Source organism: Falco peregrinus, chromosome 8 (assembly GCF_023634155.1).
Source record: "Falco peregrinus isolate bFalPer1 chromosome 8, bFalPer1.pri, whole genome shotgun sequence".
Taxonomy (NCBI): Eukaryota; Metazoa; Chordata; class Aves; order Falconiformes; family Falconidae; genus Falco; species Falco peregrinus.
In genome coordinates, this window is record NC_073728.1 from 39480111 (window position 1) to 39495110 (window position 15000).

At 40.6% G+C, this 15000-nt stretch overlaps 1 protein-coding gene across 20 annotated transcripts in view; it reads right to left on the reverse strand.

Annotated features, from left to right (window-relative positions):
- GTDC1 (glycosyltransferase like domain containing 1) overlaps positions 1-15000 on the reverse strand; it is a 185979-nt gene that overhangs the window by 17844 nt on the left and 153135 nt on the right. For all 20 annotated transcript variants that reach the window (XR_008748577.1, XR_008748578.1, XM_055813009.1 and 17 more), the window contains one exon: positions 332-441. Coding sequence is in view for 18 of the 20 variants with exons in the window: in XM_055813009.1 (XP_055668984.1) it covers positions 332-441 (110 nt within the window). In the remaining 2 variants the exon portion in view is untranslated. The remainder of the gene's footprint in view (positions 1-331; positions 442-15000) is intronic.

Genomic DNA, 15000 nt, shown 5'->3' on the forward strand with positions numbered 1-15000 from the left:
ACCTCAGTCTGGATTTCAGATGAGAGACCTTGCCTTGAAAGACTTTGTTTCCTATCTGAACCATCCAATGACTCACACCTATCTACTTAAATAAATATAGAAGTCTTGCTGAAACACAAGTCATAACGTCTTGTACTGCCAAGTAAAATAAAAAATGCATACTGTCTTTAATAATTTTCATTTTACAACATTTCAATATTATTTACTTCGCAGCTATGAAGATTTTAAGCATGTCCTTTTCACTAATATGCGAAAATATGTACATGAAAACTACTTCTGGACATATCTATATTATAGTAACTTTACAGTAAAGAAAAAAAAGGAAAGGTACCTGGAATTTCAGTGAAAGCCTCTCCAAGGACGGACACGTGAAAAGGTAGATCTTTCTCTTTCAGTTTCAGCAGAACTTTAAAGAAAGTTTCAGGATCTTTGTCATGTTCCCTTAAAACAAACAGAACTTATCTCAGCATCACTTACATTCACTTGTGAAATTGCTTTTTTAATGTTTATCAGAACTGTATTTCTCTTAAATTGTACTTTTGAGAACCAAATGTCTTCAGCATAATTTCCCTCTTTGCTTACACTGCAGAGCTGAACACTTTCCTCAACCCAGCACTTGGGATCAAACCTCAGTTTCATCAGATTCTTATCTCCCTTTCCTGCCTTCAAATTATGCCCTCACTCTTCAAATTACCAACTCTTGAAAGCGAGAAGGGACTGTGTAATCGCTCACCTAGCTGATGGCAAAATCATGTTAAAAAAGGGGCAGGTTAGGTACGGTAGGAAAAAAAAATATTTTGGTTTTTTTTTTTCCCCCAGTCAAAAAATATGTATATCATTTTCATTACAGTTTACCCCCCTTTTCAGGAGGAATAGGTTAATAAAAAACTTTTGCTAAAACCATAGGATTTCCCAAACTGGAATTTTATGAATCCATGCCATCCTCCTGAAAAGCTTCAGATCCATTCATTGCTTTAGGTAAAGGAGAAAAGAATAAACCAACACAATTTTTTTTCTACCTTTAGACTTTCAAGGAGTTATCTGGAAGTTCAACCAGAAAATCAGAAACCTGTACTTATTTCTAATTTCGGCTGAAGATAATACCAAAGGTTTGCATGGCTGTGACACCCAGTGACTTGAAACACAAGGTTGGTTACCTAAACAGAAAATAAAAAGCCAGTTTACTAAACTATCTTCTTCACTAGCAGAGAATGGAAGGTTCAAAAGACACCACAAATGAGCTAAACTCCCCAACTTTGGTAAGTTAGATTAAAAATGAGATGATTCCCCCACTCTCAGGTGAATATTATGTCTTGTGTTTAATTACTCTGCTTTAAATGATTGTATTTCAGACAGATGTGTGCCATATGTCTTTAAAATATTTTGGGTTTACTTATTTTTTAGAAAATTCCAGTTTTCCTTCCTGTCTGAAGGGCAAGTCTACAGCTCAGCTGTCCTGGTGTCTTTCTTCACAGGCTAATTTTGTAGAATGAATCCGTAGGTTTGTCACACCGCTATATGAAATATTAATAATTTTATTGTTCAGGAATTCTGAAGCCAAATGACATCTGCAGCTCTACACGTGTTAATTTCCCATTCAGTCAATATTTTTGGTTTAGGGAATTAAAACAAATTAATCTTTATAATTAATGTAACTTCCCTAGGCCGAGAAATCTTCAGGAATTGTGCCGTTTTCAGAATTCATTGCATTTTCTTAAAATAAAGCCAGACAATAATGACTTTAAGAAGTCCTCCATCTCCCAGATTTGTTTTGTTCCCAATAATAAGGAGGAATGCAACTGCATAAGCTTCGTAATTTGTTTCACATCTGTGAACCAGGAGTTTTCACGGCGGTTCCAGTAACCGAAGTGGATACGAGCACTGGCTCGGAGAGAGGATTTCTTCCAGTTGCAAAGACCCCAGAACTGCCTACTAGTTCGCTTGCATCCTCACCCTTAAAACAGCCACCTGTTTCTGGTAGGTAAATTATGTGCAGAAACACGTCACCAGTATTTTAGGTCCCTCCAAGCGCCCAGCTGAAAGAGCCAAAATGGGCTTACAGTAGAGAATTCAGACTTGGCTAGCAGGGAACGTCTCTATCGGAAAAGTCTGCAAGGAAAAGAAGCTTTGATGCTGGGAGCCGGTGTAATTCATGATGATGGTTCCCACTAGCCTCAGTTTCCCCTAGGGTGCTGTTTGGGGGAGTGCCCCTGCCCAGCCCACCCTGCCTCCGATGCCCAGCCACCATGGCTCGTCCCCAGGTGGGCTGAAGGACCCTGTGCGCAGAGCAGGCAGCCTCCACAGACAGCCGCGACGCTTACAGGGATCCTTCCAAGCTCTTCACAGCCCCGCTATCGGCTTTACTGTCACAAAAAGTCCTTCCAGCAAAGGATATGCTTTCCCTCTCCCTTTCCAGAAGAGACCAGGGGTCCTGGAGGCAGCCAAAAGTGGAGGATGCTGTTGGAGCCACATTGTCAAGGAGCTGGCAGGAGAACACGGAGCCTTACAGCTCGTTGAAGCCACATAAGCTGCACATATTTAGGAAAACTGATAGGAATTGGAAGTTGCAGCTTTGTTTAATAGGTGGGGAAGAACAGAAGGAAAATTTGGCACCCAGAAGGAATGCTGAAAGGGGAAACGCTTCCTCTGCACTGGAGCCTCTCTTATGGGTTTTCTGCTGTAGGTGATCCTCCTTCCATATCCCCTTTTAAAATATTTTGCTTTTATGCGATACTGACAGATTTTAATTACTCGTTTTGTGAAACTCTTAGCTTTTCTATTTGGGAGGTCATATTTGATTTATCAGCTCCTGTGATGCTTCCACACCACACCGTTTTACTTTCAGTTAAGACCTACAGAACACTTCCAGCCCATTCACATACACATCACAATGCAGTATTATTCTTGCAAGTTAGTAAAGGTAGAGCTGCTCCTGGTAGAAAGCAATAAATAGTACAAGACCACCTCTTTACTGCATCAAAAAGAAGAGAGCTCTGTTTCTTGGCTGACATGGAGAAAATCATATACAATCCAGTCTGCCTTACTCAGCAACAACTGCTAAACACACCAGATTGCCATAGCAGTGATCGTGGAAAAAGATGAACACAATATGGAATGTCTGTTCTGTAAAGATCTGCTCAAAATGATGTGCACTTTTGGCTGCATCTGTTGCATTTTTGAGCTTTATTAAACAGTATTAATTATATATACTCCTTTTCCTTAAAAGAAGTGCAAAACTGTACGAAACCCTGATATTAAAATGCAAACTTTTGTTTTAAGATACTATGTTTGGGAAAAAATCAAGCTAATATGATTCTGGGCTCTGGCTTTGTTGTTCAGTTTAGGTATTTGAAATGCTCTTGTATTTTTAGTTGATTTGATATGCATCTGGTAAAGGAAAAATAAAAACTGGGCATGGTATGAAGATGCTCTGAATTTCATCATAAGAACACGAAAACAACAGAATGACCAAACTCCAGCTGCAAATGCCACAAAACAGACCTAGGCACCATACCTACACTCCAATTTGACAGCACTGCTGTTGGAGACATTCAATCTCCACATATAGATACTTCACACTGCATTTTTTTACCCAGTAGGTTTTTTTGGTGGTTTTTTTTTTTTTTTTTTTTTTTTGAGTCTAAAACATTTTAAGAAAGCCATCTGAAGTCTCTCTTATGAACTGGCTGAGGTTTAGTGGTCTGGGTGTGGGAACGTGGCCCAGGGTTCAGCCTGATTTAGTGGCTTCCCTTTTGTAATCTGAAATAAAACTTTTCAAGACTGTCCTTGAAACGGGGAACGGGAGGGAGCAGCAGCACCAGTATTGAGCCTCCATTATCTCTGCCTTAGATTTTCTGTTTATAAAATGGGTGTGTTATTTTTTCAGCACAGAAGGATGCTGTCAGGATTAATTGATGACTTGACATCTCTCTTTTCAGCCTAAAATGATTTTTAAAAAGTAACTTCATAGCACTATGATGATGTTCCTCTATACAATCAATGGTACCAAAACACCCTCCTGCTATTCAGGGATACTGTGAATTCAGCCCGAGCCCTTGCGCCTTACCTATTGCTGTAACTGGAAGAAGAAAGCACAGAGACTGGCTAAACTGGAGTTATTCCCTGGGGCTGCAGGATACCCATATCCCCGACCAGTGATGGGAAACATGAAAAAAAGGAAAAAAAAAAGGAAAAATGTAGCCCTTTACATTATTCAGTGCATATTCATCTCCTGGATTTGAGTGAAATTCAGTAAGAGACCCATATGGTCTTCTGTGACTTAAGTTTAATTTTTTAAATATATGTAAACTTATCATACATGGTGATAATCACAGTTATTTAGAATTTGGAGAAAGACTCATCTAGCTATGCAATTAAAAAGGACAAGAGTTGTGGAAAAGAGACAGGACTTGCTCAAAAGGGCAAAATAAATGCAGTCTGTTTTAAAAAAAAATATTAAAACGTAGGGTTTATAAAGTGTACAGAATGCTTGTGATAGCAACAGCCCTGTCGTGCCATCTCTTAAGGTGCTACATATTCTGACAGGGTTACAAATAAGCTCAGCTAAAAGCAATATTAAAAGGGTTGATCTTAATCTTCTTAGTACATTTAGCATGGGAGATTTTCAGCAGTAGAGAATCCCAAATTGTGAGGCCATGTGGTAATATTTCACTTTTTATAATGCCTTAAATCCAAGCAATTCACATGGGGTGCATCTCCTTCTGCCTCCCTGTTTCATAAAATCACCTGAATGTCTGATGGGCAAAGGTGGGAAATGGCAATGCTAAAACAGGTACAAAATCTTCAGAAGTTAAAGTAGCATTTTAAATGTTTTTAAAATTTTTATTTTCTAGCAAGAGCTAGAAGACGGATTTCTGCCTACCTGCAATTATTGCTAGAAAATGGCTGATAAAACAGGCCACTGAAGGATCACTCATTATTTATGAAGCTGGGCAGCAGTCGTGGCGAGCCAAGAGACACCTGGGCAGGAGAGAACGGGACCGGGGACATCAGCCAGGGAAAGGCACAGCCGCGGCAGAGCACAGGGAAGATGTGAGGGGCAGGGATGGGGATGAGGAAGTCTGTGAGCACAGAATCAGTAATTAAAAGTGAAGAAAATGAAGTTTCTAAGACACAGACCTTGAAGTGGATAACACTGGTCCTTTGGTTTTGGGGAAGTGAAATAGCGAGGACTGAGTTTGGCAGCAAACAGGGTAGACGAGATAGGCAAAACAATATAAAGGGGAAGAGAAACACAAGAAGGAAAAAAAAGAAAAACAACAAATACTCAAGTTGAAAGCTAAAAAATGATGGCATATCCAAACCCAGCAGGAAAAAGATAAATATAGGGGAAAATAGAAGAGAAAAGGGAAAAGACATAGGCTTGAGAAAAATGAAAGAACACAGTAAAATCAGACTTGGCGATAGAGAGAAGCTGCAGAGAGCACTGGAGTGTGCTATAGGTGATAGAAAAAAACCAAAACAACCAAAACACAGTAAAGATATAAATTAGGAAGCAAAAATAAAACTGCATGGTAATTAAAGGAGGAGAACCAAAAAGGAGGATAATAAGGAGGGCAAAGGCACACAGTGGCGCAAGCAGGGAAGCACGGTGTGGTGAGGATGGAGAACAAAAGCACCGCGGAGGAAAAGGTGGAAAATCTGCACAATCCCTTGTAAAAATTGACATTTTTGAAAGAATGCACATGAAGACAAGCACAGGCAGTCACTGCTGCTGCGAGGCGGGCGCTGCCCCTCTGTCGCACCTCCAGCCAGGAGCTGGAAGGTGCCTTTATCCCAGGAACGTTCCTCGTTTGGGGGATAACAGCAGGAACTTGAGGTCCTGTACTGCTCTGACTGATATGGTACAGACTTGGGGAGGGCGATGAAGGATGCCACAGGCTGATAAGAGACCTCATATGACATCAGCCTCCTGTTGACCCTGTATCTGTCCAGGGCATTCTCCAGAAGTGAACAGCAGCACATGAATGAATGGCGCGGCCCTTGCGTGCGCACTGCCGAACTCAACGTGGGGCTCCATTTCATGTCAGACCTCACTGAAACACCGCTATTGGGAATTTTTTTCATCACATTATACTATTCACCATATCACGTATCGATATTTTACATGCGATCTTGAGCTCAGAAACATCTGAATATAGGTTTATTATCATCCAATACTGTTAGAAAGTAGCAGTGCAGTCACAAAAAAATAAGCCTGGCCTTCAAAGCCAAGAATTGCAGAGTTCTGGTCTTTTCCTGACACTGATTTCCCACGAGACGGCTCTGCCTAGGTTTCCCCATCTGTAAGATACAGTTTTACAGAAGCTTTCATTTACAGAAATGTGGTGAGGATCGGAGTTAGTAAATACTTCAGGAGGATAATATTCTTCCTAAAGTAAGAGGACTTGTGTTACAAGCCTATTCGATATATCACATGAAATACATTCTTGTAATTATTTTCATGGAGGACAGAGGACTTTCCTAAACTATATTACTTTAATATACATTTTCTATGTCAAGACTGAAGGGGGGACAACAAAAAAAAAAAAATTAAAATTCTAATACCAAGTTCCTGGTAACAAAGCTCATGATAACTGCAAAAGAAGAAATATTACTGCCAGGAAAGAGCTATTAGAAAAGAAATGGGAAAAAGAAATAACTATGAAAATGCAAACATGAAGGAAAAGCTAATTGCTTTCCATTTATTCAATTTATCACAGTATTTTTCCATCTTTTTACATTTCCAAAATGAGGTAGAGGTAGACTGTAAATATGTAGTTAAGTCCAATGAGTTTTCTTTTTCAGCTGATACGCTTACAAAATGTCTTTGCTGTAATTGTGCCTCTAAACATTGTCTGGCATCATCAGCATCAAAAGTTACCACAATATCTAATACCCCCTCGGTTAATAGAAAATGGAGTCAAGTAGAAGAAAATGTTTTTGCCTAAGTGTCACTGAAAAAGCACCCTACAGAATAAATTCCAGCTAGCAATTTCGAGGTCCTACAAGCTAAAAAGGTCTCAATCCTTGCTTGTGCTGGCAAAACACACCTCCACAAGCCAAGGAATTTTAAAAAATGGCACTAGAGAGGCAAAAAGCAGCCAAGCAGGTCTGGCAAATACAGTGTTTTATTTTCTATTATAGCCCGTGACGTATTTACAGTGAGGAGTGTGTATTTTACCTTCTGATTTTTTTCAAATTGCTGGCCTAAGAAAAATGGGTGGCATTTTGCTTTACGCTGGAAAAGCATTTTCTCCTATCTTGTGTTATCTAGAAGAGATTCATAAAAAAAAGAACCTTGGGAGTTTATTGTTTAGATTCTTCTTCTCCCCTCACAATTCATGAAGCAAAAACTCAAAATAAAATATTGTGCATTCTCGAACCAAAGAAACCTCAGGATCAGCATCAGTCATTGAGCCTCCTGCTTATTTCCTAAAGAGAGATTAACCTTTGAAGACAAAGACCGGCGTTTGGTCTCAGTTACCTTGGTGTAAAAATCAATGTGCTTTCATTCAATGCCTTTTTATTTCTTTTATTCCAATTTGGCGAACCCAGCTTTTCACAAGTCCAGGATTCAGATAAAAAACATTTCAGTCAAATTTGCAACACAATCCAGTAACTGCTACGGACTACCCCACACAGCTTCTTTAAAAAATAAAATAAAATAAAACAAAATAAAACAAAACAAAAAAACCCAAAATAAAATAAAATAAAACTTCCTTTTGTGTTCCAAAGGTAACGTTAACAAATGGTTTCCTGTTGTCAGGAGGAGAGACAAAATAATCTGAGTGACCCTGACAGCCCTAATAACCATACACAATATATCCTATTCCAATTCAACATACTACAAAAAAAGTCGTGTCGTGGTAATAATAGATGAATATTTATGATGAATTATCATGAATATGATATTAAGTGGATAAAAATCGACTCAGGCGGTTCCCTGGAAGAACAGAAGAAGAATCAAATATACATTACCACACATTTCATTTGCCTGGGAATGGCAATCCCCCCATACAAGACCCTGCGGCCCCTCTGTGATTTCCACGGTGGACTCACATCACCAAACAACAACTACTTAAAATACTCCACCAGCTACCCTGCCTAGGTCAAAACGTCAGTCCTGGGCCTTAGTGAGTAACATGAGAGGAATTAGCTCAGGTACGTAGGATAACTCCTCCTTTTTGGAGTTGTGAAGCTGTCATCTCCACGGCTGAAGCTCCTAAGCAGCAACTTCCTTGGCACCAAGACCAAGGCTTCAAACTCGTTATTCAACAAGATTAAAGTAACTACTACACATCGCGCTGCTTTCAGAATAAGGAGTCAACTCATTTCGTTGAGTCAGGTTTTGAAGATATACAACTGAGAAAAAGCGGAGATCAGAGGATAATGGAAGGAAAAAAAGGATGAAAACATGGAGGAAAGGAGAGCAGGGGAGAAGGAGGGAAAGAGAGAAGAAAGTCAAACAGTTGCAGTGTGGTTAGAAGAGGAAACCAATTAAAATGAGCTTTGAAGGAATACACCTAACCCTCCTAGCACTGATGAAAATAAGGAGGAATATTAGATCACTTGCTTATGAAGCATTTGATTTTCGTCTCTTAGAGGGTGTCCACATCCTTTGGTCAGGGTTGCTGCGATTTACAAGGGGGCTGGTAGCACTGTGTGTTAAGTTTCACTGGGACTTCTTATTACAAAACCTCTTCTGTCCTTGCTTATGATGTTTCCCAAGACTGAGGCTATCTTGCACTATCATCTTCTAGAAAAGTTCTGCCAGAAGTTTTCCAGAACATCCAAAGAACAAGATTAAAAAAAAACAAAAACAAAACAAAACACTTCCTAGTAAAACTGCAAAATGTATCTTGCATATATTAAAATTCAAATAAGCCTCTGTTTTATGTATTTTGTCTCTTTGGTTTAGAGTAAGAACTGAATATACAGATGCGTTTGATTTTGAGTCAAAGATAGGGGTTTTGTTGCATGTGTTGAAAGTCTTCCTAAAAATGTAGCTAAGCCTTTGAGAAAACTCCTTTTGTGCTGGTCACTGAAAGGTCCACGTGTCTTGGGCGCACCTTAGGCTAAAGCTGAGTGAGACATTCCTAACATCACAGGTCAGGCTGCCAAAACCAGGCAGGATCTAACATCTGAACTGAAAGCACAGATCTCACCTGCACTTTCAATGATTCCTCTGTCTTCAGAATAAAATTACTGGACTTTGCAGAATAAAGAACTGTTTTATATGCATTGAAAATAGGGAACAACAAGAAAACGGAAGATTTGGTTAAGAAAATAAAGCAGTGTAAGAGATGGGTTGAAGAGGCAGAAAGCGGTAATGGCAATGTGTGCTTTTCCAGTTTGACTAAAACTCTTAGATGTGGACCAGAAAAACGCAGAGGACAAATAAGATCTGATCAATACGATCAGCTATGCAAGAACAGCATGGCAAAGCAATCCTGACCTGAGTGAAGAAGTAAAGAGCATGGGGAAAATATACAACAGGCCAGCTCATACGCGGCAAAATGTGAAACCAGTATAACAGACCAAGAGGACAACACAGTCAAGCTGGACAACGGGGCTTAGGAGAAAATGGGACCAAGGTGAGGTAGAAGGTCCCTTGCACAGGCAGGGAGTGTAATGATGCAGACAGAGAAAGGCTGAGAAACTAGAAAAGAGCAAGATGCAAATTGGCTGCACAAGGAGACTACACCTGAGAAGATGCCCGAGGAACTGAGCCTGGCAGAGACACAAGAAAGAGGTCTGAAAGAGAAAGGTCCAGACCAGCTTGGGTAAATGGAGCAAGAAAGGCATTTCATGGTGACAGGAGCCTCGAAAGGACTCCTTAGTCCCACCAGCTCACATGCATTTCTGCCCAAAGACCTGGGTTTCACAGTCGTACAGACACCATAAAACGAGTTCCCCATCATGGAAAAAGGGAGAGCCAAGCTCACTGGAGCTTTCATGGCAAACTAGGATACATCTATCCCAAACTTCAACAATCTTCAAATGCCCAGGTGATGCAGCTGTAGCCTTACAGTAACTCAAAATCAGTTTTTCAGCCGTTGCCGAAGCATTTATTGTAACAGGCTTTGGAAGACAGCCCTGAAGTGGTTGCTCTGCAAGCGTCTGGAGAGCAGAGAGGGAATGAAGGAGGAAGGTTTCTGCACGGGATATCTGAAGCAGAATCTTGATGCTATTTAACTTTTTCCCTTATATTTAAGAAAACAGATGCAAATGGCGCAAAACCATTCCACGGAGTGGAAACCACTGGCAGGGCTTGAATTTTACTTATCAGTAGCAGTGCTCTCACTCAATACCGTGGTTTCCTATGTGGAGCCCAGGGAAGATGCTGCTTCAGCCTTGACTTTACAGGAGTGGAAAAAGGCTTTACACCAAATTGCTCAAAATGTGATGAGAAGCAGAATTGGGCCACAAAGCTTACAGCAGAGTGCTTAGTAGAAGTGAAAGCACTAAGTGTATTTGGGGAAACAGTGAGTAAAAATACAAGTTTTATTTTAGTAAGATCCTGTTTTGCCCTATTAAGTTCTCCAGTATCAGAATGAAGTCTGCTAAAAGTTAGTAAATAAAGGCTTTCAGGAGAGCTTTATTAAATCACTTGTGACTTATCAAGTTAAAACTCCCACACAGATATCTTAATAAAACTTTCAGAGAATATATTTAATTTTCCTGGAAATCAGAACCCAATTACTAAGTACAGGAGTTACTGTCGGCTACACCACTGATCAGCTTTCTGTAAATAGAATATTTACCAACAACTTCAATTACTTCTCTAAAGTTTCGGTTTCTGAAGGTCAAATAACTATGTAACTGCTTAATAAAGAAGCAAAGAAGTACCTCTAAATATCTCCAAGCTCTGATGGGCTTATATTCTGCTCCTTAGGTGAGGTATTAGCAAAGCTTATTTATTTTCATTTCCAAGGCTTTTATTTGCTCATTCCCTTGTGGTAAAGCTGATTTCCATGATGATTCCCTTCTTAATTTTAATACCCTTTTTACTCATCATATAGACCTAAGAATTTTCCATAAAATAATGAAACCCTTCCAAAGGAAATGAAGACAACTAGGAGAGGAAAGTAAACTACAGCTTACTTTTTTTTTTCTTTTTTCAATTAATTGATCCACAGTCACATGCATATATGAAAGATTTTTTTTAATGAAAGGAAAATAAGGTTAATTAACATAAAACCCCTTACTCCTTGAGATGTTGAATTTTGTATTTTATCCATGCTGCCTTAAGTGCCTTGATTTCCCAGTAATGACCTAGTTCTCCTAATGAGTAACATTAACCCCTGGCTGTAGCTGTCCAGGACTTAATTGTCAACTGGAGCTGAAATAGGAGAGTTTGCCGATCAGCAGGTATGTGGTATATTAACTCATGTCATTTCAGACCCTAATAAATAAATCTGTTGCTAAGGCAACAGGAAGATCAGCTGTATCACTTTTTTCTATCCATCCACCCCTCCACCCCACCCCCCTTTTTAAAGGAAACTGCCTTTCACACCAAGCTTTTAAAAAAGGAAATTAACTAAATGTAACCGTAATGAGAAGACATATCGTCTCTCATCTCAGAAATGTATCTACATCAATGAAAAAAGGCATTCAAAAAGAAGACTGCTTTCTACTGTGACCAGGGTAACTGAAATTATTTCCCTCAACTGATGGAATGCAATTTGAAGTATGCATCTGAGTGAAAACGGATCGCAAAATATTTTAGCTCTTTGTATTTCGGAGATAGTTCCCCACTCCGTTAGTACACTGCTGATGCCAACGGAGCAAACTGCTTCAACTATGAATCAGGAACCCAGGCAACTGGAACCGTAGGAAAACAAATACCACTCCAACCCAAATACCTTCACTATCCTCTGTGACTATTTCAGCATGATTGGCAGACATGCAATCTTTTGGAAAGCTAAAAAATACCCCATTTTTGGCTCATCAGATTCACCTGGTAATGAAAATATAAGTCCCTGACTTAAACATAGATGTCTTTGCTCCTCCCTGTCCCACAGAGGCAGCTACCTACTTCTTGCCCTGGAAAAGCAAGAGGAAGCTGAGGCAACACAAATACATCTTGAAGACACACGTGATCTGGTGAGTAAAAGCTGGCAACTCACCTTCCGCCTCCATTTCTCTACCTCTAAGCTTGGATCCTGAATACTCCTGTTTGAGACCAACAGATTCTAGATCTTCTAGAGAGGTAAAGCACACACAAGTGTAGGCAGAACAACCATTTTTGTGTTCCGCAAGGTTTGGGAGGAAGATCTGGCTACTCTTTGTCTGGGGATGACGCACTGCTGAGGTCCCTCAGCATCCCACAGGTCAATGTCACAGCCCTCACTTAATTCTTGCCCTTCTATCACAGGATGTATTTGTCTTAAAATTTTCAAAATTGATTTACATTTAGTTTGTGACTACAGGACAGTTGCTCTGAATCTCTAGTTACCCAGATCTCGATCCGAGATCAGGTAGGAAGGGAACTGAAGAGCGGTTCACAAAGCTAATTATCGCCCCTGGAACACTTACTATAAGCTCTGCCCATACTATAAACAATGAAAAAAACCCCACAAAAAAACCTACTCAAAATTGTATCTGGCTTTTTAGCTGAAGAATACAGAGGTGATACAAAGCATCTTTTTTGCCATTATCAGAATGAAGGGATGTTTTCTTCTCTGGACTATCAACTTCTTATAGACTTTGAAAAAATATGCTATATAAACGATGGAAAAAGCGATGCTCAGATGTCCACTGTAGCAGAAATTTTGCATCTGAGAGGTCTTCATGACATGGTGAACATTTCTACAAGCTCTTAAAAACACTGGATCAAGGAACAGTGCATCTTCCACTGGAAGGGTTCAATACCCCACACCCCCAGCTGAGGGAAGAAATGTCAAGGTTAGACTTCACTGAAGGAACCAACAAAAGCCAGATAGTTCCAAACTGCCCTTCCAGCTAACATCGAAATTGGAACGCCTCACAGTATTTCATTAACTTTCTTATTTGCTACTTATAAAAAAACAGTATCTGCCCTCAAACTTAACTCCAGCTTGCAGGAAAGTGAAGTCAGACTATTTTCCTTTTGCTCCAAGGTGCTCAAGAATTGATGGTGTCAACTTCTACTTAATCAGATGTCTCTGCATATGCTTTCGTGGCCCTGGTTCATTCACCACGTGTCATCTGTACTGCAGCCCTGGTGACTGCTATTTTCTTTGGGAGTATTAGATCACTTTTCTTAGACCCTTCTAAAAAATTTCCGTTTTGAAATTGTATTTTACATCCTATGGGCTTTTTATCGTATCCGGGACCTTTTAGTTAAGGCTGTATAAACACTTGCATTTTAAGCCTTTGTTTCAGTCTGTCATGTCTACCCACCACTTTCACCTTTTTGGATTACATTTCCCAGGATCAGTTGCTTTTCAAAGATGAGGTTTCCCTGCAGGAGCACACTCCCCATTTAGCGTGGATCTGGAGCCCAACTCTCCACTGCTTTCCCGTGCAAAGGGGCAAAACAGACCCAGCCATCTGTGCCCTCCCTGGAACGGGGGATCCACTTTCCTTTGACAACATCCAGCCTCTGCCCTCCTCACATGACACAGCATAGAGTGGCCAGCTGGCAGGGTGGAGTAGGACCACAGTCCTTCTACACGCTCTCTGCACGCTGTTTACTAAATTGAGGATGCCTGTTGAGGCCAACAGCATTTATGGGTACTCTGAGGTGATTTGTAGATGGAGCACCCACTCTTCCACCTTTTACTGTCCTGCCATACCTGCATCTTGATGGGGTAAACCTTGGTCCAAAATATTCCACAATGTGAGGAAAATATGGCTTAGGTGCAGATTCACTGCATTCTCCAATGTCTCTGCATGAAATAGTGTTGAATTCTGAATTCAAAGGCAAACATGACTACACAAATGCTGTATTGCACTGCAAACATGACTAGGTGCAACTATTAAAAAAAGGCATTTCCAGGCTCTTCTCCCTCCAGCTTGTAGAGAAGTTGTGCTCAGCTCACTGATGGAGAGCACCGCTCACAGAAGGCACTGCCTGGGACAAGCCCTTTCCAAGGACTTGCTCCTCAGTGGAGGTGACCAGGTCCTCACGGTGGGCAGCCACAAGTTCGTACAGCACACGGTGATGACAAAACCACCTTTTCTCCACGGACTCATTTCTTTGTGAGACTCGACATTAAAAACAGGCAACCAGACACGGCGCTATCTCCGTACACACCATTTTCCCTGAGACCATTAATCTTCAGATAATTTTTGCAATCTACATTTTTTCTTCTGAATTTTCTCATCGCGACTTCCACCGCTGTTCCTCCCACTCCCATATCTCCAGCCCCATGTCCTTCCCCACACTCTTGTCACACGCTGGTACATACGACACAAGATAACAGGCTTATCTGATCTTCCATGTGAATTGATAGCAGCTATTTGTTTGCATCTGTGTGCAAATTCTCGCAGATTCCCCGTGTGATCTTTTATCACACCCATACAATTAGGGGAAGAAGAATTGATTTCTGACAACTTTCTCTTATCAAGTCTTTAACTGCTGAGATGATACAGCACACATGGGCAAAAAGTAAAAAAACATAAGGCTCGGGTGAACGCCTTGAGTTAAAAGAAGCACTACAGGTCTTCTCCATGAAAGAGAGAAGTAAAGAGCCTCCAACCTTTCTAATTACACATGTGTCACCTGGATGACATGACTGTGGTTGGGGGTACAGCAGGTTTGCAGTTTCGCACATCCACTGTCACGCTCAGGTGCAGAAGGAGCTGAGGAACATGCTGGTGCACCCCAATTACAGCAAAAATAGCTTTGGTACATGTCCGCCGCCTTGCCACAGGGCAGTGAGAGGGATCATGTACACATATCAATGCTGACGGGCTAGTTTCTGAGGGGGGAAGAGGAGGATCGTGCCCCACCAGTCACAGCTATCTCAATATACTCATCCTTCACCAAACAGATGTTTTATCACCTTGCAA